Source organism: Saimiri boliviensis, chromosome 17 (genome assembly GCF_048565385.1).
Source record: "Saimiri boliviensis isolate mSaiBol1 chromosome 17, mSaiBol1.pri, whole genome shotgun sequence".
NCBI classification, from domain to species: Eukaryota; Metazoa; Chordata; class Mammalia; order Primates; family Cebidae; genus Saimiri; species Saimiri boliviensis.
This window is the reverse complement of record NC_133465.1, coordinates 68,315,102-68,338,414: the sequence shown is the minus strand read 5'-3', so window position 1 is coordinate 68,338,414 and position 23,313 is coordinate 68,315,102. Positions and strand designations below refer to the sequence as shown.

General features: G+C 50.9%; 1 protein-coding gene and 1 pseudogene across 4 annotated transcripts in view; both read left to right on the top strand.

Annotated features, from left to right (window-relative positions):
- The window catches only part of USP36 (ubiquitin specific peptidase 36), a 48,429-nt gene that overhangs the window by 21,048 nt on the left and 4,068 nt on the right, over nucleotides 1–23,313 (top strand). For all 4 annotated transcript variants that reach the window (XM_074389018.1, XM_039477005.2, XM_074389019.1 and 1 more), the window contains 11 exons: nucleotides 805–872; nucleotides 1,708–1,778; nucleotides 2,747–2,829; nucleotides 4,310–4,421; nucleotides 8,625–8,765; nucleotides 9,501–9,601; nucleotides 10,417–10,558; nucleotides 15,221–15,904; nucleotides 16,569–16,699; nucleotides 18,669–19,262; nucleotides 20,545–20,759. In XM_074389018.1, coding sequence (XP_074245119.1) covers nucleotides 805–872; nucleotides 1,708–1,778; nucleotides 2,747–2,829; nucleotides 4,310–4,421; nucleotides 8,625–8,765; nucleotides 9,501–9,601; nucleotides 10,417–10,558; nucleotides 15,221–15,904; nucleotides 16,569–16,699; nucleotides 18,669–19,262; nucleotides 20,545–20,759 — 2,342 coding nt within the window. The remainder of the gene's footprint in view (nucleotides 1–804; nucleotides 873–1,707; nucleotides 1,779–2,746; nucleotides 2,830–4,309; nucleotides 4,422–8,624; nucleotides 8,766–9,500; nucleotides 9,602–10,416; nucleotides 10,559–15,220; nucleotides 15,905–16,568; nucleotides 16,700–18,668; nucleotides 19,263–20,544; nucleotides 20,760–23,313) is intronic.
- On the top strand, nucleotides 20,766–23,312 carry LOC104651982 (ubiquitin-conjugating enzyme E2 variant 1 pseudogene; annotated as a pseudogene).

Below are 23,313 nucleotides of genomic sequence, written 5' to 3'. Positions count from 1 at the left end.
GCGCCTGGAGGCCTCGGGCGGCTCTGAGGAAGGCAGTTCCAGAGGAGTGAGTCAGGACCAGACGCAGTAGGCTGCAGGTGAGAACCAGGAGCAGAGACTGGATGTGGCATCTTGTTTCAGAGTCTTCCCAGCATGAGTAGCTATCAATGGATACATAGATGTGGGAGGCACCAGGCAGCTCTGGCGCAGGGTGAGAAGAGGCCCCAGGGCTTTGATCGCCTTGGATCCCAGTGAGTGAGTGCCGTGGGGGGCATGAGTGCAGGGCTCCTGACCCTGAAGCCCACACCTGACTCCGCTGTCCTCCCTGGAAAGGGTGCAGAGCTGTGGAGTTTTGGTCCTGTTTGTGCCTTTGTTCCCATCCCTGTCCCTCTTCCGTGACTGGGGACCAGCTGTCTGTTGACCAGCAGAGAAGTGGAGGGGAGGGCCGGGTGGGTGCCCTTGTTCAGGGGAGTGTTTGGCCTCCAGCCTCACTCCCGATTTAGGTACTTACTTTTTGGTGAGACTGAAAAGAAGAGGCAGCAGAGTGAGGACGCACGCACATTTCTCGGGGCTTTCATTTTTGGTGAAGTTTTGAAATGGCTTATGTGGAGAGTGGGGCCCTCAGGAGATGAGTGCTCTGCAGAGACTGCCAGGCAGCAAGGGCCCAGGATGGAGCTTAGGGACCTACGGTGACTTGGGTCAGGGGTGGGGTTTCCCAGCCCCAGGCTGTGCTGGTGATTGATGGGCATGGGGGTGCTGGGATGGGGCTGTCCCTCGTGTCATCTTGCCAAGTCCTTCCCTTAAAGGCTGTGGCCTGCTTTTCAGGTTGGATCGTCAAACGCAGGCTACTACCTTGGTCCATCAGATTTTTGGAGGGTATCTCAGATCACGTGGTAAGTGGAGACATTTGCTCTACTGCTACTGCTTCTTGCCAGGATTAGAACATGAACCCAGGAAACCCTAAGAGTGGGAGCACAGGCTGGGGCTCTTTCCTCGCTGCGCAGACCTGGGTCAGTCTCTGAGGTCTCGAGCCATGGTTTCCTCTGAGACTCCTGGCCCACCTGGCCACTGGGCTGGTTGTTAGAATATTCCCATGAGGGCAGAGCACAGTGGCTCACACGTGTAATTACAGCACTTTGGGAAGCTGAGGTGGGTGGATCACCTGAGGTCAGGAGTTTGAGACCAGCCTGGCCAACCATGGCCAACATGGTAGAACCCCCATCTCTATTAAAAATACAAAAAATTAGCTGGACGCAGTGGTGCATGCCTGCAATCCCAGCTACTCAGGAGGCTTAGTCAGGAGAATTGCTTGAACCGAGGAGGTGGAGATTGCAGTGAGCCAAGATCGCACCACTGCGCTTCAGCCTGGACGACAGAGCTAGACTGTCTCAAAAAAAAAAAAAAAAAAAAAAAAAAATTCCCATGAAGAAGTTTGGAGAGATCTCTTTCCTCCGCTCTCCGTCAGCAGGAGAGTACCGTGTGTGGCAGTCACCAATCGAGGCAGGGAGGGCCCTGTGAGCACAAAGGCATTGACGTCCATCTTTGTGAAGTTCAGTGGTGAAGAGGAGCTCTCTGTCCGGACACCAGGATGCTCCGGGGGCTAGTGGGAATCTCATCTTTGGCCAAAGCCCTGTGGAGAGTTTGCCTCTCTCCTGGGTCTGGGTCTTGGGAGCCGGGGGTGCCTCTACCGGGCCACACCTGCTCCACTGCCTCTCTGTTCTATTGCAGTGAAGTGCTCCATGTGCAAGAGCGTCTCGGACACCTATGACCCCTACTTGGACATCGCCCTGGAGATCCGGGTACAGACCTGTCCTGCCCTTCATATTTGCGGTAGGAGAGCGAGGCCAGCAGAACAGTAAAGGCATCAGATCGGAAGAGACGGGGAGAAAGCTCCCCTGCCTCCTGCCGCCTTGCAGGACAGACCGTTGTCTTTCTCTGTTTCTTTCTAGAGTGTTTCCTATGCATATCCTTTTATTTAAAGAAAAAAATGGTAAAATTGAGTTTTGCATTCGGAGGCATGAGCAGGAACAGTGCTGTCCCCAGGGCTTGAAGAGAGTCCCTTGTGTGCTGTGGGCGGCGTGCAGGTTTCGGACCTCTCTTGGGCGTCACCTGGGAGAGCATCCCAGGCTTTCATGCACGCCCTGCCCCAGCTGCGGTCTGCGGGAGGCTGGCTGCCTTCACTGGGCCAATCCAAGCTCCAGAGCAGGTCCAGCCACAAGACCATCTTGATAAAAGTGACTGATTGATGGCGGACCTCCTGCAGCTGTCATTTCATTTCTTTTTTTCTTTTTGATGGGGGCTTGAGAGACAGGGTCTTGCTCTGTGACCCAGACAGGAGTGCAGTGAGACAATCACAGCTCACTGTAGTCTTGACCTCTAGGCTTAAGTGATCCTCCGATCTCAGCCTCCCACACAGCTGGTACTACAGGCACACACCACCACGCCTGGCTAATTTTTAAAATTTTTCATAGAGATGGGGGTCTTGTTACGTTGCCCAGGCTGGTCTCAAAACTCCTGGCCTCAAGTGGTCCTCCTGCCCCAGCCTCCCAAGGTACTGGGATTATGGGCGTGAGCCACTGTACCCAGCTGCTGTCATTTCTTGTTACTGGAGAAGGAGTTCCAGTCTGGCAGCTAGTGGGCAAATTTTTATGTGAGTCAAGTTTTATGATTTGCTGCCTCAGCCTAAAAAAGACCTTAAATTCGGCATTTATTGCATCAGCCCTTTTCTTCTGCTGTGTATTTTACTCGCTGTTTTTGTCCTTCTCAGCAAGCTGCGAATATCGTGCGTGCTCTGGAGCTGTTTGTGAAAGCAGATGTCCTGAGTGGAGAGAATGCCTACATGTGTGCTAAGTAAGTTTCACGTTGCTTGTGGCAGAAGACTGACACAGGCAGGATAAGTCACCCCACCTGACAGCGTTGTGCCCGCCCTGTCTCTTCCTTAGTGGTGACCCCGGCTCGTATTTCTTGAGGAACCTGCGTGTGTTCTAAAAACACAAACATCTAAATAACTCAAATGAAGTGATAGCCATGATTTTTATAGCTGCGGTTTATGCCATGCCTGTCCCTGTTCTAAAGATTCTACGTGTATTGTGAAGTAGGGACTGTGGTTTCTCCGTTGGCAAGGATGGTGAAAGTGAGGCACAGAAGTGAAGTGACTAGCCCTGGGGCCACACTACAAAGATGAGCTCACACCAGTTCACGCTGGCTCACACCAGGTGGCTGCCCCAGGGGCTGTGTCCACCCAGCTGCTATCTTGCCTCTTAAGTAGTGTTTTCTGTGGCTTTCATGTTTTACTTAACTGGATTAGACATTTTTCCATTTCTGCTGATAAAACTCTTACTTTGCCCTTCTTTGTATTTTCGGTAGTGACTGGGTTTCACCATGTTGGTCAGGCTGGTCTCAAACTCCTGATCTCAGGTGATCCGCCTGCCTTGGCTCCCAGAGTGCTGGGAACACACCACTACAGCCAGCCGAATGTCTTCATATCTAGGTCATTTAAAGCTGCAGGCGCGGGCCGGGCGCGGTGGCTCAAGCCTGTAATCCCAGCACTTTGGGAGGCCGAGGCGGGTGGATCACGAGGTCGAGAGATGGAGACCAACCTGGTCAACATGGTGAAACCCCGTCTCTACTAAAAGTACAAAAAATTAGCTGGGCGTGGTGGCGCGTGCCTGTAATCCCAGCTACTCAGGAGGCTGAGGCAGGAGAATTGCCTGAACCCAGGAGGCGGAGGTTGCGGTGAGCCGAGATCGCGCCATTGCACTCCAGCCTGGGCAACAAGAGCGAAACTCCGTCTCAAAAAAAAAAGTGCGGGCGCTAAAGAATGTATTCTTGATTCTGTTCTCCTCCTCTTCAAGGCCGTTTCCCACAGCTCTTGAAGCTGCGCGCCGCTGCCTGTGTTTTCTCCCTGCGTTGTCGTGTTTTCTGTCTTCGCGTACTGCCTTTGCTCACTTTCTGTCTGCCTTTGCTTACTTTGACTTCCTGCTTGCCGGTTTTATCACTCAGCCACATCTGCTCTAATTTACTCTTTCCTGTGTTACCCCAAAGCAACTTTTGCCTGAATCTTACTTAGTCTCCTGGTGGGTACAGTACTTTTATCTTTTTGCTTTAGAATCTCCCCATCTTCTGTAGTCTTGTTCCCCTCGGTAGCCTTCCTTTACTTGAGGCGTGCTAAAGGTGATTTTTAGGGGAGCAAAAGATCTCAGTCTCATTTGTGAAGATTCCACTATTATATAGCAGTTGTTGCTGTTATTAAGTTAGCATGAAGACAACATTTTTCAGAGCATGAATCCATCATTAATTAGTTAATCTTTCTCATTCACCTTCTTCATAGATGCAAGAAGAAGGTTCCAGCCAGCAAGCGCTTCACCATCCATAGAACATCCAACGTCTTAACCCTTTCCCTCAAGCGCTTTGCCAACTTCAGTGGGGGGAAGATCACCAAGGTGAGTGCCCAGGACACCATCCCAGGCATTTTCGTGGGCCACAGTCGGCATCAGAATGTGCCGACTATCACTATCACAAAGAAAGTGATAGCCACAAGTGTGATAGCTGCCATTTCCACAGTACCTGTCCCATTTCTAAGGTTCTGCGGATATTGTGAAGTAGGGACTGTAGTTTCCCCGTTGCCCAGGATGGACAAACAGACACAGAGAGGTGGAGCGACCTGGGATGCTTTTTAAAAACAGACAGTCCCGCCGGGCGCGGTGGCTCACGCCTGTAATCCCAGCACTTTGGGAGGCCGAGGCAGGTGGATCATGAGGTCAAGAGATCGAGACCATCCTGGTCAACATGGTGAAACCCCGTCTCTACTAAAAATACAAAAAAAATTAGCTGGGCATGGTGGCGCGTGCCTGTAATCCCAGCTACTCAGGAGGCTGAGGCAGGAGAATTGCCTGAACCCAGGAGGCGGAGGTTGGGGTGAGCCGAGATCGCGCCATTGCACTCCAGCCTGGGTAACAAGAGCAAAACTCTGTCTCAAAAAATAATAATAATAATAGTCAGTTCCGGCTCTATCCCACTGCTAGTGAATTGGAATCTCTGGAGGACAGGGCCCAGGAATCTACATTTTTGCAAACTCCCTGAATGCTTGTTACACACAGTCAGGTTCCAGGACCACTGTCTTGCTGGATTTACCCCAGCTTCTGGTTGTGCTTGGGTTGGTCCTGGCAGGGATGCTTGGGATTATCCAGATGAGTGTGACAAGCCCTGGGCGGTGCGGCTCTCCTATTCCACGTCCTGTGGATGTCTGGAACACATGCCGTTGCATGCTCTGGCTTTCTATAGAATGTGGAGTTAAAAAAAACCCTACTTTTGACACTATGGCATTTATCTTTATTTTTTTTAACTTAAACTTATTATTATTATTTTTTTTTTTTTTTAAATTTTTTGAGACAATTTTGCTGTCACCCAGGCTGGAGTGCAGTGGCATGATATCAGTTCACTGCAGCCTTAGTCTCCTGGGTTCAAGCGATTCTCCTACCTCAGCCTCCCAAGTAGCTGGGAGTACAGGCGCATGCCACCACACCTGGCTAATTTTTGTATTTTTAGTAGAGACAGGGTTTCACCATGTTGGCCAGTCTGGTCTTGAACTCCTAACCTCAGGTGATCTACTGGCCTTGGTCTCCCAAAGTGCTGGGATTACAGGCATGAGCCACTGCGCCCAGGCAAATTTAATTTAATTTTTGTACAGGGTCTTACTCTGTCATCTGGGCTCGAGTGCAGTGGTGTAATCACAGCTCACTGCAGCCTCAGCCTCCCAGGCTCAAGCAATGCTCCTGCCTTAGCCCCCTGAGTAGCTGGGACTATGCCACCAGGCTGGTTAATGTAAAAAAAAACTTTTTTTTTTTTTTTTTTTTTAAAAAGAGATGGAGTCTTGCTGTGTTGCCCCAGCTGGTCTCAAACTCCAGGACTCAAGTGACCTGGCCACATCGGCCTCCCCAAATGCAGGGATTATAGGTGTGATCCACCACATCCAGCCTACACTACAGTGGCATTTTAATAGATGTATTTCTTTTTTTTTTTTTTTGAGACAGAGTCTTGCTCTGTCACCCAGGCTGGAGTGTAGTGGCACTATCTCTGCTCACTGCAACCTCCCCTTTCTGGGTTCAAGTGATTCTCCTTCCTCAGTCTCCAGAGTAGCTCAGATAAAGGCGCCCACCACAATGCCTGGCTAATTTTTTGTATTTTTAGTAGAAACAGGGTTTTGCCATATTTGCCAGGCTGGTCTTGAACTCCTGAGCTTAGGTGATCCACCTGCTTCAACCTTCCAAAGAGCTGGGATTACAGGCCTGAGCCACCGCACCCAGCAGATAATCTGTATTTCATCTAGAGTAGTGTTCTGAGAACCTGGTTGTGTGGTTTGGAACGACACTCTTGGCTGAGCCTCATTTTCCTCACTGGTGGTGGTAGGGGTCCTGCTTAGATCAGCATTTCCCAAATGTGTTTGCAGATCGTTTGTATTGTAGAGTCACATGTCGTGTAACCACAAGGGCACGTCTTAAGAAACGTGTCAGCAGTCAAGTCCGTCACTGTGAAAATCACAGGGTGTACTTACACAGACGTAGATGTTAGAGCCTGCTGTGCTCCTCTGCTGTATGGGATAGCCCATTGCTCCTAGGTCACAAACCTGCACAGCCTGTTACTGTCCTGAATACTGTAGGCAGTGTGACACAGTGGGAAGTATTCGTGTGTGTAAACACAGAGAGGGAACAGTGAAATGTATTATAATCTTACGGGATCACTGTTGTAGATGTGGTCTGTTGTTGACTGAAACGTGGTTATGTGGCATGTTGGTATGTGATGGTATGTGAAGTTCAAGAACAGGCAGAATCAATGGTGACAGAAATCAGAACAGTGGATATTTGAGATGGGGCAGGGACTGGGACACGGGCATTTTCTAGTTGATGTTCTGCATGTCTGTCAGTACATACTTGTCAAAACTCTTTGATCTGTATACCAGAAATCTATACCTTTCCACAAAGCCCACAATTCAGTTGAGAAGAAATGATTTAGGCTGGGCGGATGCAGCGGCTCAGACCTCTAGTCTCAGCAGTTAGGGAGGGTGAGGTGGGAGGATTGCTTGAGACTGGGAGTTTCAGACCAGCCTGGGCAGCACAGTGAGACCCTGTCTCTACAAAAAAATTTTGTGTGGGTTTTTTTTTTTGTTGTTGTTAAATGAGACGGAGTCTCGCTTTGTCATCCAGGCTGGAGTGCAGTGGCACCATCTTGACTCACTGTAACATCTACCTCCCAAGTTCAAGCGATTCTCCTGCTTCAGCCTCGAAAGCAGTTAGGGCCACAAGCGTGTGCCACCATGCCCAGCTACGTATAGAGATGGAGTTTCACTGTGTTGGCCAGGCTAGTCTTGAATTCGTAACCTCAAGTGATCCACACACCTCAGCCTCCCAAAGTGCTGGGATTATAGGTGTGAGCCATCATGCCCAGCCTAAAAAATTATTTTAAATTAGCTAGTCATAGTGGCATGCGCCTATAGTCCCAGCTGCTTGGGAGTTAGAGATAGGAGGATTGCATGAGTTCAGGAGTTTGAAGTTACAGTGAGCTATGATTGTGCTACTGCACTGTAGCCTGGGCAACAGAGTGAGACTCTGTTTTTTTTTAAAAAAAAAAAAGTTATGTATATGTTTTTTGGAATTCCTAAACACACGTCTGTATATGACCCAGAATAATGGCAGTCCTGTCACGTGTGAGCTCTGTGCTGTCCTGGTGCGCTCAGCCTACAGCTGCCATGCCGGCCGCTATTACTGCTAAGAATGTATGTGTGTGCATGTATGTATGTGTGCATGTATACATTTTTCTCTATGAAAAATTGTCAATTTTTGGAACACGTTTTGGCATGACCTTTCTTCTGATCCCGTTCATTAAAAGTCTGTCTTGCTGTATCAATTCAGCACTTCTCTTTCTGAAGATCTAACACCCAGCATTCTGTCCCTTTTCTTCCACCAACAATGTTCCTATGGAGTGGAGGGAAAGAACATGAGTTACTCTTCCCATTTTATCGTTGGGAACCCGGTGGTGAGAGAACTAACGTAGATACTTGACAAAGACAAGAACAGATCCTAAATGGCTTAATGGGACAGTCAAGTTTCCCGTAGGCTCCATAGGCTGGAGAAGACTCACTTCTTGGCATCTCGGGTTTCATCATTGCTTGGGGGAGCTCCTGCAATGTTGCCGCACACCCAGTTGCTCCACCTCATTGTTTTTGGTGGCGGGGTGAGGGGGGCAGTTTTAAGACAGAGTCTCACTTCATTGCCTAGGCTGAGTGCAGTGGCTCAATCTCGGCTCACTGCAACCTCCGCCTCCCGGATTCAAGTGATTCTTGGTCCTCAGCCTCCCGAGTAGCTGGGGTTACAGGCAGTGCATCACCATGCCCAGCTAATTGTTTGTATTTTTAGTAGAAGTGGAGTTTTGCCATATTGGCCAGACTGGTCTTGAACTCCTGGGCTCATGATCCGCCTGCCTCTGCTTCCCAAAGCACTGGGATTACAGGCATGAGCCACCGCACCTGGCCCCCAGATTGTTGAAGTCCAGCCGTGTCGGGCATTTTGTATGGTTGTAGGTGGAAAGGGCAAATTGGTCTTTAGTCTCAAAGTGAATTTTATTTGCCTTTTCCTTGTTTTTTCAAACAGGATGTCGGCTATCCAGAATTCCTCAACATACGTCCATATATGTCCCAGAATAACGGTGATCCTGTCATGTATGGACTCTATGCTGTCCTGGTGCACTCGGGCTACAGCTGCCACGCCGGGCACTATTACTGCTACGTGAAGGTGAGAGGCCTGTGTCGGTGCGGCGGCCTCCTGGGCTGGGTTTCAACACCCGCGCACATCCAGATGTGGTCTCTGCAGAACACTGATTTGTGAAAAGCAGTGCTGTTTTGTAGTTGGATTCGAGTCCTAATTGTTGCCTCTGTGCATGGAGTGAAGATGCCTTGACAAAACTGTTGCATGAGAACCTGCAGCATTCTTAGACTTGCAGTGAGGCACGGAAGAGGGGCTGCTTCTGGTGCCCATCCTTAGAACCCTGGCGAAGTCTTGGTGAAAGCCGAATATAGGAGGGAGATGGCCGTGGTGATTAGACTGCCTAAATGTCCTTCGGAAGGGACTGTTCCTGTCTGTTAGGACACTAGGAAGGAACTGGGACTCAAAGCACATTTTGGGGTCACTTTCAGAGTCATGAAAATATTATACATTCGGCTGGGCGAGGTGGCTCACGCCTGTAATCCCAGCACTTTGGGAGGCTGAGGTGGGTGGATCACCTGAGGTCAGGAGTTCAAGACCAGCCTGACCAATATGGTGAAACTCCATCTTTTTAAAAAAAGAAAAACTGTATAATTTTAATGTGTAATTAAAATGTGTAATTTTAATAGGAAATTGTTCCTGGCTGACTATTAATAGCATCTGGATATGTAGCAACTAATAGATCTTCAGTTCCCTTTCTAAAAGTAAGGATAATGGGATGCTTGTTGGTTGTTTTGTTTTCTGCAACATCCTTGGCTGCATCAGGCAAGCAACGGACAGTGGTACCAGATGAACGATTCCTTGGTGCATTCCAGCAACGTCAAGGTGGTTCTGAACCAGCAGGCCTACGTGCTGTTCTATCTGCGGTAATAAACTCACACTCCCCCCTCGCCCCCTGAGATGAGCTCACTCCCTCTGTTTTTTTCTTACACCGATGGGCCTCCCTAACCTTTTTTTGTTTGAAGGTAATTGGGAATTCCACTGGAGGGGTTCGTCATGTGTCATGGAGACCGTCCATGGGGAAGGACCCTTTTTAGTAAAAACCAGAGCCTCAGGAAGGTCAGGACAGGATTCGATCTGCCCTCACATTGATGCTATTTTGAATGTAAATGGGAAAGTCACCATTTATAGTATTGCCCCAGATTAGAGGCACTGCTCCCTGGATGGTGGCCAGCCAGTGCCCCTTCCTCTGAGGGGAAGCCGCTCCGTAGGGATAGGCAGGGAAGGACATGTTTGTGGGGCTGCTGCAGAGCTCCTCTGGAGGGACCTTCTCCCGGAGCTGGTTATTATCACTGACCTGGAGGTTGGAGACCGTGGCAGCTGAGGCATTTTCACCGCTTTATACATCTCTGCTGAGTGTGGCTGAGGTGTCTGACATGTCTCGCTTGCTTTCTGGTGCATTGAGCGTTAATCTTGGAGGAATTCTGACTCCAGTTTGCCCTTGCTCTGCTTATATTCAGCAGATATGTAGGGCTGATCTCATAGCCTCCTGGTGGTTGAAAGGCAAAGGGAGATTCAAGAAACAGAACAGGCGGGGTTTCCTCAGGCTGTTTCTGCCTTTGCCCTGCCTTTTAAAATAATATTATGACCTTGAACTTAACTGGCTCTAATTCTCTCCATTTCTGTCATGCCTTCTTAGCTTTAGTAAGAAAATTCCCAACTTGTTTTCTTCCTTTGACAGAATTCCAGGCTCTAAGAAAAGTCCCGAGGGCCCCATCTCCAAGACAGGCTCCTCCTCCCTTCCCAGCCGCCCGAGTGTGGCTCCAGATCACTCCAAGAAGAACATGGGCCATGGGCTTGTTTGCTCCCCGCTGACTGGAAAGGTATTTATGAAAATGATGACGGCCACGGTGGCTGGTCATGGTGCCCCCCACAGACGTCCTCATGCTCGGGACGTTGGCCACAGCAGGAGGAGTTTGCAGACAGTTTGTACTATATTAGTTGATGTTATTTCTTAACTTGGTCATCAGCTGACATTGGGTTTAGAGAAAGAGGAGACGTGAATGAGAAAATCCTGACCCGGCAAATTACGACTGTCATTCACAGATCTGTTCTACTCATGAGAACAGATTTGCAAGTGCCGTGACAGATGTGTCAAGCAAACTTTATTTTGGGAGACAAAGTCTCACTCTGTTATCCAGGCTGGAGTGCAGTGGCACAGTCATGGTTCAGGGCAGCCTTGAACTCCTGGGTTCAAGCCATCCTCCTACCTCAGCCTCCCTAGTAGGTGGGGCTATCAGTGCACCACCACACCCAGCTAATTTTTTTTTTTTTCTTTTGAGACGGAGTTTCGCTCTTGTTACCCAGGCTGGAGTGCAATGGCGCGATCTCGGCTCACCGCAACCTCTGCTTCCTGGGTTCAGGCAATTCTCCTGCCTCAGCCTCCTGAGTAGCTAGGATTACAGGCACACGCCACCATGCCCAGCTGATTTTTTGTATTTTTAGCAGAGACGGGGTTTCACCATGTCGACCAGGATGGTCTCGAACTCTCGACCTCGTGATCCACCCACCTCGGCCTCCCAAAGTGCTGGGATTACAGGCTTGAGCCACCGCGCCCGGCTTCCCAGCTAATTCTTAAACTTTATGTAGAGACAGGGTCTCACTGTGTTGCCCTGGCTCGTCTCAAACTCCTAAGCCTAAGTGCTTCTCCCGCCTTGGCCTCCCAAAGTGCTAGGATTATAGGTACCAAGCAAACCCTTCGCCTTAACCATAGGGGGAAAAATACCCTCAAATTTTAACAGAGAAAATGTGAGTGATTTGTACTAATCAATGTTAATGTCCTAATTTGGGTAATTCTGCTGTGGTTATGTAAGAGAATGTCTTTGTTCTTTGGAAATACACATGGACATATTTAGGGATAAAAACATGTTTGCAATTTATTCAGATGGTTCAGAAATAGAAATGTATGTATGTGCATACATACAGAGTCATGCATATATACACACACATACATATAGAGAGAGAATGATAAAGGTTATGTGGTTACATGTTAACCATTAGGAACAACCCTCAAAGTTATCTTTGTGTGTGTTTGAAATTTTCTGCTAGAACAGTTAAGAATTCAGTTTTCACTAGTGGATTAATGAGCAGTCTCCTCATTAGAACACAGTGATCATTTGAAGTGGGGTATACCGTCTCTCAATGTCTGTTTATTGAATTTTTTTGAGACAGAGTCTTGCTCTGTCTGTCGCCCAGGCTGGAGTGCAGTGGCGCCATCTCAGTTCACTGAAGCCTCTGCCACTCTGTAGCCTCCACCTCCCGGGTTCAAGTGATTCTCATGCCTCAGCCTCCCAAGTAGCTGGGATTACAGGTGTGAGCCGCTGTTCCCAGCCTGGATGACTCTTTTTGATGGATCATCATCTTCTCCCTTTAAAATGAAGAGTTGAACCCACACACAGGCAGTCAGGCTCTTTCACAGTCTGCAGAAGTCTTGGTTATTTACGTAAATCTGTATTTCCCGTCACATTAAAGAAAACAGAAGCTGAAATTAGAAGCATTAGAATTGAAGTGGCTGTGAAATACATGATCTAATCGCAAAGTTGGTGGTCACTGCAGCCCAGACTAGGAAGTTAGGAAGCAGCTTGGGACAGCTGCTGTGACTCATGTCTTTGATTCCAGCACTTTGGGAGGCCTATGTGGGAAGATCATTTGATCCCAGAAGTTTGAGACCAACCTGGGAAACATGGCAAAACCCTGTCTATACTAAAAATAGAAAAGTTAGCCAGGTGTGGTGGCCTGTGCTTACAGTCCCAGCTACTCAGGAGGCTGAGGTGGGAGGATCACTTGAGCCGGAGATGAAGGCTGCAGCGAGTCACACCACTCCACACCAGCCTAGGCGACAGAAAGAGACCCTGTCTCAAAACAAATTTAAAAAGCAGCCTGGACAACACAGATCCCCATCTCCACAGAGATTATTCAGTAAGCTGATGTGGGAGGATCACTTGAGCCTGGGAGTTTGAGGCTCTAGGCAGTGAGCCATGATCACGCTGGTGAACTCCAGGCAAGGTGACAGAGTGAGACCTTGTCTCAAAAAAAAAGGAAAGGGGGGCCAGGCGCTGTGGCTCACAACCTGGAATCCCAGCGCTTTGGGAGGCCAAGGCGGGTGGGTCATTTGAGGTCAGGAGTTCAAGACCAGCTTGGCCAACATGGTGAGACCCTTTCTCTACTAAAAATGCAAAAATTAGCTAGGCATGGTGGCACATGCCTGTAATCCCAGCTACTCAAGAGGCTGAGGTAGGAGAATCACTTGAACCCGAGAGGTGGAGGTTGACATCATGCCGACGTCATGCCACTGACATCATGCCACTGTACTCTACCCTGGGTGACAGAGCGGGGCTCCATCTCAAAAAAGGGAAAAAAAAGGAAGCAGTCTGGGCAACATAGAAAGACTCTCATCTCCAAGAAAAGTGCAAAAATTAGCCAGGTGTGTTGGTGCATATCTGTAGTCCCAGCTGCTTGGGAAGTTGAGGCAGGAGGATCACTTAAGCACAGGAGTTCAAGGCTGCAATGAGCCATCATTGTGCCACTTCACTTAAAGCCTGGACAACAGAAAGACAGCCTGTCTCAAAAAAAAAAAACAAGAAAATACAAAGGAAACCTCATTTGTCACAGGAACTCCACAGGCAGAATGATGCCCGAGGTGGAAGGTCTGCTTCAGAGAGTCCCTGTGTCAGTCACATCTGCAATGCTACTCCCTGACCATTAGCATTTTCATGATAAATGTCATGTTCCAAATACACTGCAATTGAACAAGAGTCGTTTTACTCTAAGTGGCATGGTGCAAGGCCTGGTGTGTATGGAAATGTTCAGCCAGTGAAAAGGCTTTGCAGTGCCATGGAAAGATGAATTCCTTTTAGAAGACATTAACAAAGAATATGATGAGCAAGGCAAAACTTAGAAGAAAACAGAAGTATGTTCTTCTTAAACCTTTGGGAGAGGGAGGAGACTTCATATGCTTAGAACTGAGGGAGAAAATAAAGAAAAACTATAAATTGATTAAAATTTACCGTTTTGTACATAAATTATTACAAATACAAACGAAACAGTAACACCATTTAAATATTGAACAAAAGGCTAGCATTTGTAAACACAGGAACTCATTTAAATGACGATCACGCTAGTGCATGTGCAGAGAATACGAATGTTAAAGTGGTCATAGCCAAAACGAGTGTCAGATTAGCAAATGTTTGGAAAAATATATGTTGCTGGAGTATATATAGTGAATGCAGTTTGGCAATACGCACCAGGTACCATGAAAATATTCATGGCCTCGTAATTCCATTTCTACAAAATTAGCATGGCGTACTAAGCACAAGAAAAGCTCCAAAAAATATTTTTTAAGCACTGACTGCATACAGACCCTTGAGTGAGGGCTGCAGCGGGAACAGAAGAGGCACAGGTAGAGCTTCGTGGTCAAGCAGGGGAGGCGGGTGTTCAGCATCTGCGCAGAGAATATCAAGTTACTTCCATGCAGTCATAATATGTGCTCTGAAGGATAACAGACACACATACACTGTACTGTATTGTTAATTTCAACAGTTGGAGAATGTAGCTTATATACATTAGCCATACAGTGAGATGGTTGCCACTAAAACATGAAAGACAGGCCAACAGTCAGGGTGCAGTTGCTCAGGGCTGTAATCCCAGCACTTTGAGAGGCCAGGATGGGAGGATTGCTGGAGCTCAGGAGTTCAAGGGCGCCAACCAGGGCAACATAGCAAGATCCCCATCTCTACAAAATAAATAAAACGTGTTCCGGTGTGGTGGCCTACTCCTATAGTCACATCTACTTGGGCAGCTGACGTGGTAGGATCTCTTGAGTCCAGAAGGTTGAGGCTGCAGCCTGGGGAACAGCGCAAGACCCTGTCTTAAAGACGTTTAGTGAGACTTAACGCCTCTAAAAATGCTCGCGATAATAGCATGAAGATAAAACTGGGATGCAACTCTGCAGGCCAGAGCCATTTGGAAGAAGCGACCAGAAGAAGAAAGCACTAGTGCGTGGCTGCGTGGCTGTTGAGGTGGTAGCGCTTTGCTAAACTGTTTTCCTTTATAGTTACTTCTCTTTCTCAAATCTTGATGAAAATGTACTGGTTTCATAGTAAAGATGGCCATAAAGTTACATATTCAGGCCGGGTGTGGTGGCTCATACCTGTAATCCCATCACTTCTGGAGGCTGAGGCAGGTGGATTGCTTGAGGCCAGGAGTTTGAGATGAGCCTGGCTAACATGGCAAAATTCCCCATCTCTGCCCCAAAATACAAAAATTAGCCAGGTGTGGTGGTGCACACCTGTAGTCCCAGTTCTTTGGGGTGTCACAGAACACCAGAATTGTTCAGAGAAGCCAAAGTGTCTTTACCAGCTGTCCACATAAGATCTTGAACTTGCCAATCAGAGGCCATGCCTGCTACTGAGATATGCTGTGGCCTTGTGAAAGCGTGGCCCCGCTGGGACTTCCTCAGTTGTGTTTTCTGCTTTGCTCTCCTTCAGCGACAAGACTCGGGGACGACGAAGAAGCTGCACACCACTGACGAGATCGGGGTGCCTGTTTCCAGGAATGGCCCCATGGCGGGCCTGAAGTCCCAGAACGGCTGTGTTCCTCCAAAGCTGCCCTCAGGGTCCCCTTCCCCCAAACTCTCCCAGACACCCACACACATGTCAACCCTCCTAGATGACCCTGGGAAGAAGGTGAAAAAGCCAGCTCCTCCACAGCACTCCTCCCCGTCCCCCAGAACTGCTCAGGGGCCACCCGCTACCAACAACTCGAGTAGCAGCAGATCTGGGAGCCAAAGACAGGGCTCGTGGGACAGCAGGGATGGCGTCCTCTCTACCTCACCTAAGCTCCTGGCTGCAGCCCCTGCCAACGGGCATGGGCTGAAGGGGAACGGCGAGAGTGCTGGCCTCGAGAGGAGGGGCTCCAGCAGCTCCAGCCCAGAGCACTCAGCCAGCAGTGACTCCTCCAAGGCCCCGCAGGCCCCCAGGAGCGGAGCTGCCCGTCTCTGCGATTCTCAGGAAAGAAACTGTTGCACCGCTGGTCACTCCAAAACGCCACCCAGTGGAGCGGACCCGAAGACGGCGAAGCCGAAGTCCCCTGTCCTGAGCAGCGCTGCTGCTGAGCCACCAAGCACCATGTCTCCTCCGCCAGCCAAAAAGCTGGCCCTTTCTGCCAAGAAGGTGGGTGCGCGGGGGCCTCACCACGGCTGTGTATCCAGGGAGCTGGAAGGGTTGGTTGGTTGGTTGTGGATTGGAGGGAGCAGGAATGTTGTCCAGGGGCTTCGGCCTCCGTCATGTCAGAGGAACAAAGTATGTTAGTCATTCCCAGCCGTTTGCAGTTACGGGAGGGCTGTCGGGGTGCAGGCAGTGGGGTGTTGAGGGAGCCCTGATCTGGTGACGCTTGTGTGGCTCATGGAGGTTTGGGCAAGGTAGCAGTTCCCTGTTGTCGCTGTAGGTAGAAGATCCTGAGTGAACCCAAGGGAAGGCGGGCCCCAGCAGGGCGCATCCCTGGCAGGGGTGGGGCGGGCAGGGAGCCGGAGCCCCAGTGGGTGTGCGGCACCTACCACGGGAAGCTCAGAAGGCAGCCGCGGCATAAGGATGTGATTGTTAGGCTGAGATCTCTGTTTAAATTTTCTTCCTTTTTTTGTTTCTAACCAAAAATACTTTCTGGTTCTTCTTCCGCCATTCCCCCGCCCCCCACCTCCTGTTTTTGTCTTCTGTCCCCTCATCTTTCTTTCTGGGCTCTTTTGTTTATATTTTCATTTTTTGTTACTTTTGTTTTCCCTCTTCACTCACGGAAACCTTTTTTAGACCACCAAGTTTTTATTTATGTCAATAACTGCAGGCCAGCACCCTGTGGAGGGCGATCGGCAATGACCTCCGTCCGCCTCCCCCCTCACCGTCCTCCGACCTCACCCACCCCACGAAAACCTCTCACCCCGTCGTTGCCTCCGCTTGGCCTGTCGGTAGAGCCAGGTGAGCTTCGGGCGGGACTGTCTGGGCGCCGACTGCCTTTCCCTGTGGTTGCGTGTGCTTGGCTGGTGAGGAGTTGACGGATCGCCAGCCTCGCAGGACGGACAGAGTATCGGGGCGGCCAGGAGGTATTGGGGGGGCGTCACCGACCAAGGTCCCCTTCCCCTGTGTTCCCCTGTGGTAAAGGAGCTTCGGGTGGTGAAGGCAGTTCAGCCTCCGCAGTCCTGATGTCTTAGTTCTGTCTTTGTTGGTGGTCTGTCTGTGACATCCATGTGGTGACGTGGTGTGCTGGGGGCTGACCCTGTAGCCCTACCAGCCCCGCGACAGTCCTTCCCAGTTGAAGAGAAGAGCAAGGTGAGGCCTTCACGAGAGGCCTTGAGTGAGCTTAGAGTCCCTGGTATTTTTTCTGGGGCATCTTGCCTGCTGGCGTCACGTGGCTGAGCACTGCTTTGGGGCTCGGGTTCCTCTGCAGACCCCTGCCGAAGATGCAGCCCCTCCCCTCTGCCGGAGGCCCTAGTCTGCAGGGGCTGCCTGTGCCCTGAGGTGCCTTGAGTGGCAGGAAGTTGAGAGTCACTGGTAAATGGCTGTCTAGAAGCCAGTGGGGGTGGGAAAGGAAGCATTGAAAGATGGGGTGAGCCCTGAGGCGGCCTGCAGTGACTAGGGTGGTAGCCTTGTCACTGGGTTCTAGTTGCATGAACCTCCAGTGCTGCCTGAGGGCGAGGTGTGACCGCATGGCCCATAGCCTCTGCCTTCCCCTCTCTCTCTGACACACACGCACAAGCACGCCTCTACCCTATACCTGGCATAAGACTTGAGTACGCAGGAGGCCGTTAAGTTTTTGGGTGTTTTTGTTTCTTGCTTTATAAGCGTTTTTGGAAAAGGTTCCAGAAGACACTTTGAGCAATCAGATGTTGTGCAGCTGGCATGTCTTTACGGTTGGTCCTTGTTTAGATGATGTCGATGGGGGTCCTGTTTACCTCAGGAGCCCTGGGAAGTGGGCTTTGTGGTCACAGCTCATTGACAGATGAGAACATGGCGGTTCAGAGTGGGAGACTAACTTTCCGAGGGACACATAGGTGGCAAGAGGGAGCCCCAAGAGCGTCACTGGGTTCGGCGCTAGATCCTGTCCCGACACGCCTTGCTCGTGGCTGCTCTGCGCCTCCATGTCCCGGCTTCCTGTAGTAGAAGCGTCATTAGGGCAACGCTTGCTTTCCTCATGAGGCGCTCTTCCTGCCTCGGGACACCCTGAGACTTTCCTAGGTAGGAAAATGAGTCCTCACATATTGTTTAATGAACGCTTCCTCCCTTAACACATTTGTATTAAAGACTCAAAACATTAGAGCTCACAGAAGTACTCCACCTGCTTGATGACAAGAAACCAAGGCGTGCAACAATTCTTAATAACTTTGCCTTTTTTGAGACGGAGTCTGGCTCTGTCACCCAAGCTGGAGTGCAGTGACGTGACCTCGGCTCACTGTAGCTTCCACCTCCTGGGTTCAAGCGATTCTCCTGCCTCAGCCTCCCGAGTAGCTGGAATTACAGGTGTGCACCACCACACCCAGCTGTTTTTTGTGTTTTTAGTAGAGTTGGGGTTTCACCGTGTTGGTCAGGCTGGTCTCGAACTCCTGACCTCGTGATCTGCCCGCCTTGGCCTCCCAAAGTGCTGGGATTACAAGCGTGAGCCACCGCGCCCAGCCTTTTTTGTTTAAGATCTGGGGCACCTGTGCAGGATGTGCAGGTTTGTTACAGAGGTGCCATCCACCACCTAGGTGACTTTGCTTTTAAATAGATGTTGAATTAATTGTTAGCCTTTTTTCAAACATATGTGTAACTTCATGTGTATCTGAAACCTACGGGGCAAAAGCCTTTACAGGTTTCTGGGTGAAAGGGAGGGGAGTGAGGGTGGACAAAAGGAATGGCTCTGCTGGATCTTTCAGAACATCCTCTCCCTCTTTCCTGGCTGTCCCCACAGGGCTGTGTCACCTGCTTCCCACTCATCCAGCCGCCTGCACCCCCCCTTTAGCCCCCACCCTACATTGCTGTCCAGTACCCCCAAACCCCCAGGGACGTCAGAACCACGGAGCGGCTCCTCCATCTCGATGGCCCTGCCTCAGGTCAATGGGGACCTTGTGTCCCTTCCACACCAGCTGCCAGAGGCCAGCGAGCCCCCCCGGAGCCCCTCTGAGAAGAGGAAAAAGACCCTCGTGGGAGAGCTCCAGAGGCCAGGCTCAGAGACGTGCCTCTCACAGCACGTCAGGGAGGCCACTGCGTCTCCCCACAGGAAGAGGAAGAAGAAGAGGAGGAAGTGCCCAGAGGCCACAGCTGCCGCCACCCTGCAGGAGGGGCAGATACAGAGACAGCGTGGGAGCCCCACGCACGGGAGGGAGGGCCAGGCACTGCTGCCTGCTGTCAGATGGCAGGAAGATGGCACATGGCCACAGGTGAATGGCCAGCAGGTGGTGTGTGTTCCGGACAGCCACCATGAGAACAGCAGGAAGCGGAGGAGGAAGGGAGCAGAGGGTCTCGGTGAAGAAGGCAGCCTGCACCAGGACCCACCTTGGCACAGGTAAGGGCAGGAGTGAGGTGGCACCTGTGCACCTCTGCTGAGAAACAAAGCAGAACCACAAAATCTACCCCCACGTAGGTATGGTCTGGAAATGTAGTCCACTTATCTGCTTACGTGGTTTTCTAAAAGGTGAATATGTGATAAAATGTCTCCTCTGGCCAGGTGCAGAGGCTCACGCCTGTAATCCTAGCACTTTGGGAGGCTGAAGCAGGCGAATCCCTTGAACCCAGGAGTTTGAGACCAACTTGGGCAACATGGCAAAGCCCCGTCTCTACCAAAAACAATAATTGGTTGGTCATGGTGGCATGGGCCTGTAGTCCCAGCTACGCAGGAGGCGGAGGTGGGAGAATGGTTTGAGCCCAGGAGGCGGAGGTTGCAGTGAGCTGAGATTGCGTCACTGCACTACAGCCTGGGTGACAGCCAGACTCTGTCTCAAAAAAAAAGAAAGACAAATATCTCCTCTGATAAATACCAGTGGATTGGTCCTTGAAATGACAGTGGTGTGGACAGTAGTGTCCATCATGGCATGAGCAGGGCTGTCCACGAATACTGGGTTAGGTGATCCCTGGCCGGGCAGGCTCTGCAGTCCTATCAGGTCCCAAGCAGCCTGCACATTGGCTTTGGCAGGCTTGGCTCAGTTAGGATGGGAAATGTGGCTGTCTCTGTGGCTGTGCGTGGAGCATCCACTAATGCGTGTAGAGGAAGAATGTTACGGGGAGCCCTGTGCACTGGGTCACAGCTGAGGTGGCATCTTCTCCATGCTGCCGGCGGGTGTCTGTGAGCTCCCTGGGTCACAGCTGGGGTGGCGACCTCCACGCTGCAGGCGGTGTCTGTGAACTCCCTGGGTCACAGCTGGGGTGGCGACCTCCACGCTGCAGGCGGTGTCTGTGAACTCCCTGGGTCACAGCTGGGGTGGCGACCTCCACGCTGCCGGCGGGTGTCTGTGAGCTCCCTGGGTCACAGCTGGGGTGGCGACCTCCACGCTGCCGGCGGGTGTCTGTGAGCTCTCTGGGTCACAGCTGGGGTGGCGACCTCCACGCTGCAGGCGGTGTCTGTGAACTCCCTGGGTCACAGCTGGGGTGGCGACCTCCACGCTGCAGGCGGGTGTCTGTGAGCTCCGTGGGTCACAGCTGGGGTGGCGACCTCCACGCTGCAGGCGGTGTCTGTGAGCTCCCTGGGTCACAGCTGGGGTGATGACCTCTCCATCCTGCAGGTGGGTGGGTCTGAGCTCCTTCTCCCCTTCCAACTTGCTCAGAGCTGACTGCTGCCTCTCACTTCCCAGGAGCTGCTCTCCCACGGGTGATGGTGATCCAGAGGCCATGGAAGAGTCTCCAAGGAAAAAGAAAAAGAAAAAAAGAAAGCAGGAGCCACAGCGGGCAGTAGACGAGGATGGGCATCTCGAAGGCCCGAGGAGTGCCAAGCCCCGAGACGCTGCTGTCCCTGAGTCCAGCAGCCACACACCAACTGTGAATGGCTGGTGTCCTGGGGACTGCATGGGTATGCATTTGGGCAAGGGGGGTGTTGGTGAGCTCACAGGCTGAGAGCAGCACCTACTGTGTCTGAGTTTGGGGGAGGGTCTGGGAGAAGATGTGGAGGACCCTGGGACCCTGCCAACCTTCAGCCCCCGCCCCTGAGTCTGTTCCCTTGGGTGTTGGGGTCAAAGCTTCCTTACATGTCAAAGTATTTGACTAAAACGACCCCACGGGAGAGGTTACAGTGCACATGAGCTTTAGAACATTCTGTGACTGCCGTGGGTCTTCCGATTCAAAGCTGTTCCTGTCTACAGCTTCCCATGAACTCCCAGCCTGAGTTTTTTTCTGTGACACTTGAACTTAGAAGGGTTGGGTTCAAAAGTTAATTTTCCTCTACCTTTATGTAGCTGGGCCTTTCAGATCATAGCATGGTGCTCTTGGTGTTGGGGACCTGTGTGCTGTGGCTGTGCTTGGGCACCACCCCCAGCTGCAGGGTCTTTTGTTTTCTTTAGGACTTGCTGGGGCATGCCTTGGCAGGCACCCCCCACAGAGCACACTTGTTAAGTGAAGGGTAGAGAACGTCCTGGCTGCTTGGTATAGGGGAGCGAGCTTGAGTGAGGCCTCCTCTGCTGTCTGGAAGATTCAATGGTGGCAGTGCATCTGGGGGCCAACAGAACCCTGGAGACTGATTCGTATTAATGCAACTCTTAAGAAAGGAATTTATGGATAACAATGAAATGGTATGGAATAGATCGCGGAATGTGGCTCAAGCCAGCATGTGGTCAGAAGCGTTGTGCTGAGGGTACGGGTGGGGGTAAAGAAGGGGCAGGCCTTCAAGTGACAGCGACGCGAGATGCAGCCACCGCAGGCTCGGACAGTTTATGAAAACCGAATATACAGCCTTAAAATAGATTGTGGACCTAAATACCCAGAAGCACCCCCCCCCTTTGTAAGATTTGTAACAAAAATTAATATGAATGGAGTTAAGAGTTCTAATGGAGTGGTGGACCCAAGAGTCATTTCAGTGCTAGCAAAATGGCAAAATTCATATAGCATCAAAGTTGTCCTACAAGAGCTTCCGCTCCTAATGGTGTCTAAAGAAAATACGAAATTCCCTCAGCCGCCTGAAGGTCGGTGTTACAGCAATTAATCAAAAAGAAAAACCACAGGCCCTTCCCTTCCCTCCCATTTGATTTAAGCAGTTGTTTCCCACAGTCGTAAATTTTCTAGATACATCTTGCAGACAAAGTACTGGAAAGGAAGCTCCCATTCAAAGGAGATTTATCTTAAGAAACGGTAAATGATACTAACTTCTTGTCCTTTTGAAATATATAAGTTGTGCTATATCAAAAGAAAGTGTTGCACCAACATTGCACCTGAGGTGTGCTCTGTGCTGCCCTCGCAGCAAAGCGGACTTGGCTTGTTAGTGCAGGAATTGAAGGGACATCACTTGAGCACTTGCCATATGCCCGCGTCCATGCCAGGTGCTGGCTGTACGTCCTGAGCAGTGCTCCCTGGGCCCTCGGACTCCCTGCCAGAGCCAGAACCACACAGTGATGGTTCATGCTTAGCAGGCAGGTACCGGGGGCTGTATGGGCTCTGGGGGAGAGTGCCTGGCCCCATCCCCTCTCTGTCTTGTGCACCAAGGAGAGTGGCTGAATGGGCTGGGTACCAGCCCCAAGGGCAGGAGGTGCAGCACGTTGGCAGCAGGCAGGCCGCTCTGTGTGGCCGGGTCTCAACTCTGTGGACAAGAGGGAGCCATGGATGCTGTTGTGCCAGGGCAGAGGATACTTAGCCTGGAGGTCACTGAGAACTGGAGGCAGGGAGAAGTGAGGTCATTAGCTTCCTGAGGACAGGCAGGGCCCTCGCCAGCTCTCTGGAGACCCAGTCTTCACAACGGCCCCTTCACACAGTGCCCTGGAGGTCATTTGTGTGAAGGAAAGTGAGTTTATTCCGGGGGCTTCGTGGCTGGCTGGGCAGAGGACTAGTTCAGAAATGGTGTCTACAGCCCACTGAGGGTGGTGAGTGCTGCCCTGGTCCTGACACGCTGGGTGGACCTGCACGGCACTGCGGACAGGGCTCGGGTTGGGGTCCCCATGGCAGCAGCCGAGCGTGGCCGTTCCCGCCGCCTCTGTAGCCGTTCCGGTGTCAGGCTGGTCGTGGGGCACAGGGCCTCTCCCTTAGGCAAGGCGGATTCCGTTTAAATCTGCTTCTCTTCCCTCCCTCCGACAGCCTGAGAACTTACTACACTGCTGGTGAAGGGGCTTTTGGAGGTTTTTTTGCTTCTGAGTTTTTGTGATTTTGTATGTTTTCTTTTTCATGAATCGACTTGGACAACAGCCTTCTCTGTTTCGTCAGAACTTTAGCAAATAAGCATTTGGGCTGGGCACGGTGGCTCATGCCTATAATCCCAGCACTTTGGGAGGTCACTGCAGGACAATCACTTGAGTCCTCAGGAGTTTGAAACCAGCCTGGGCAACATAGTGAGACCCTGTCTTAGAAGAAGGAAAAAAAAAGATGTGATTGTTTCCCTGGTGGGTTATTTTCAACGTTGATAAATGTTTCTTGGCTGCTCTGAT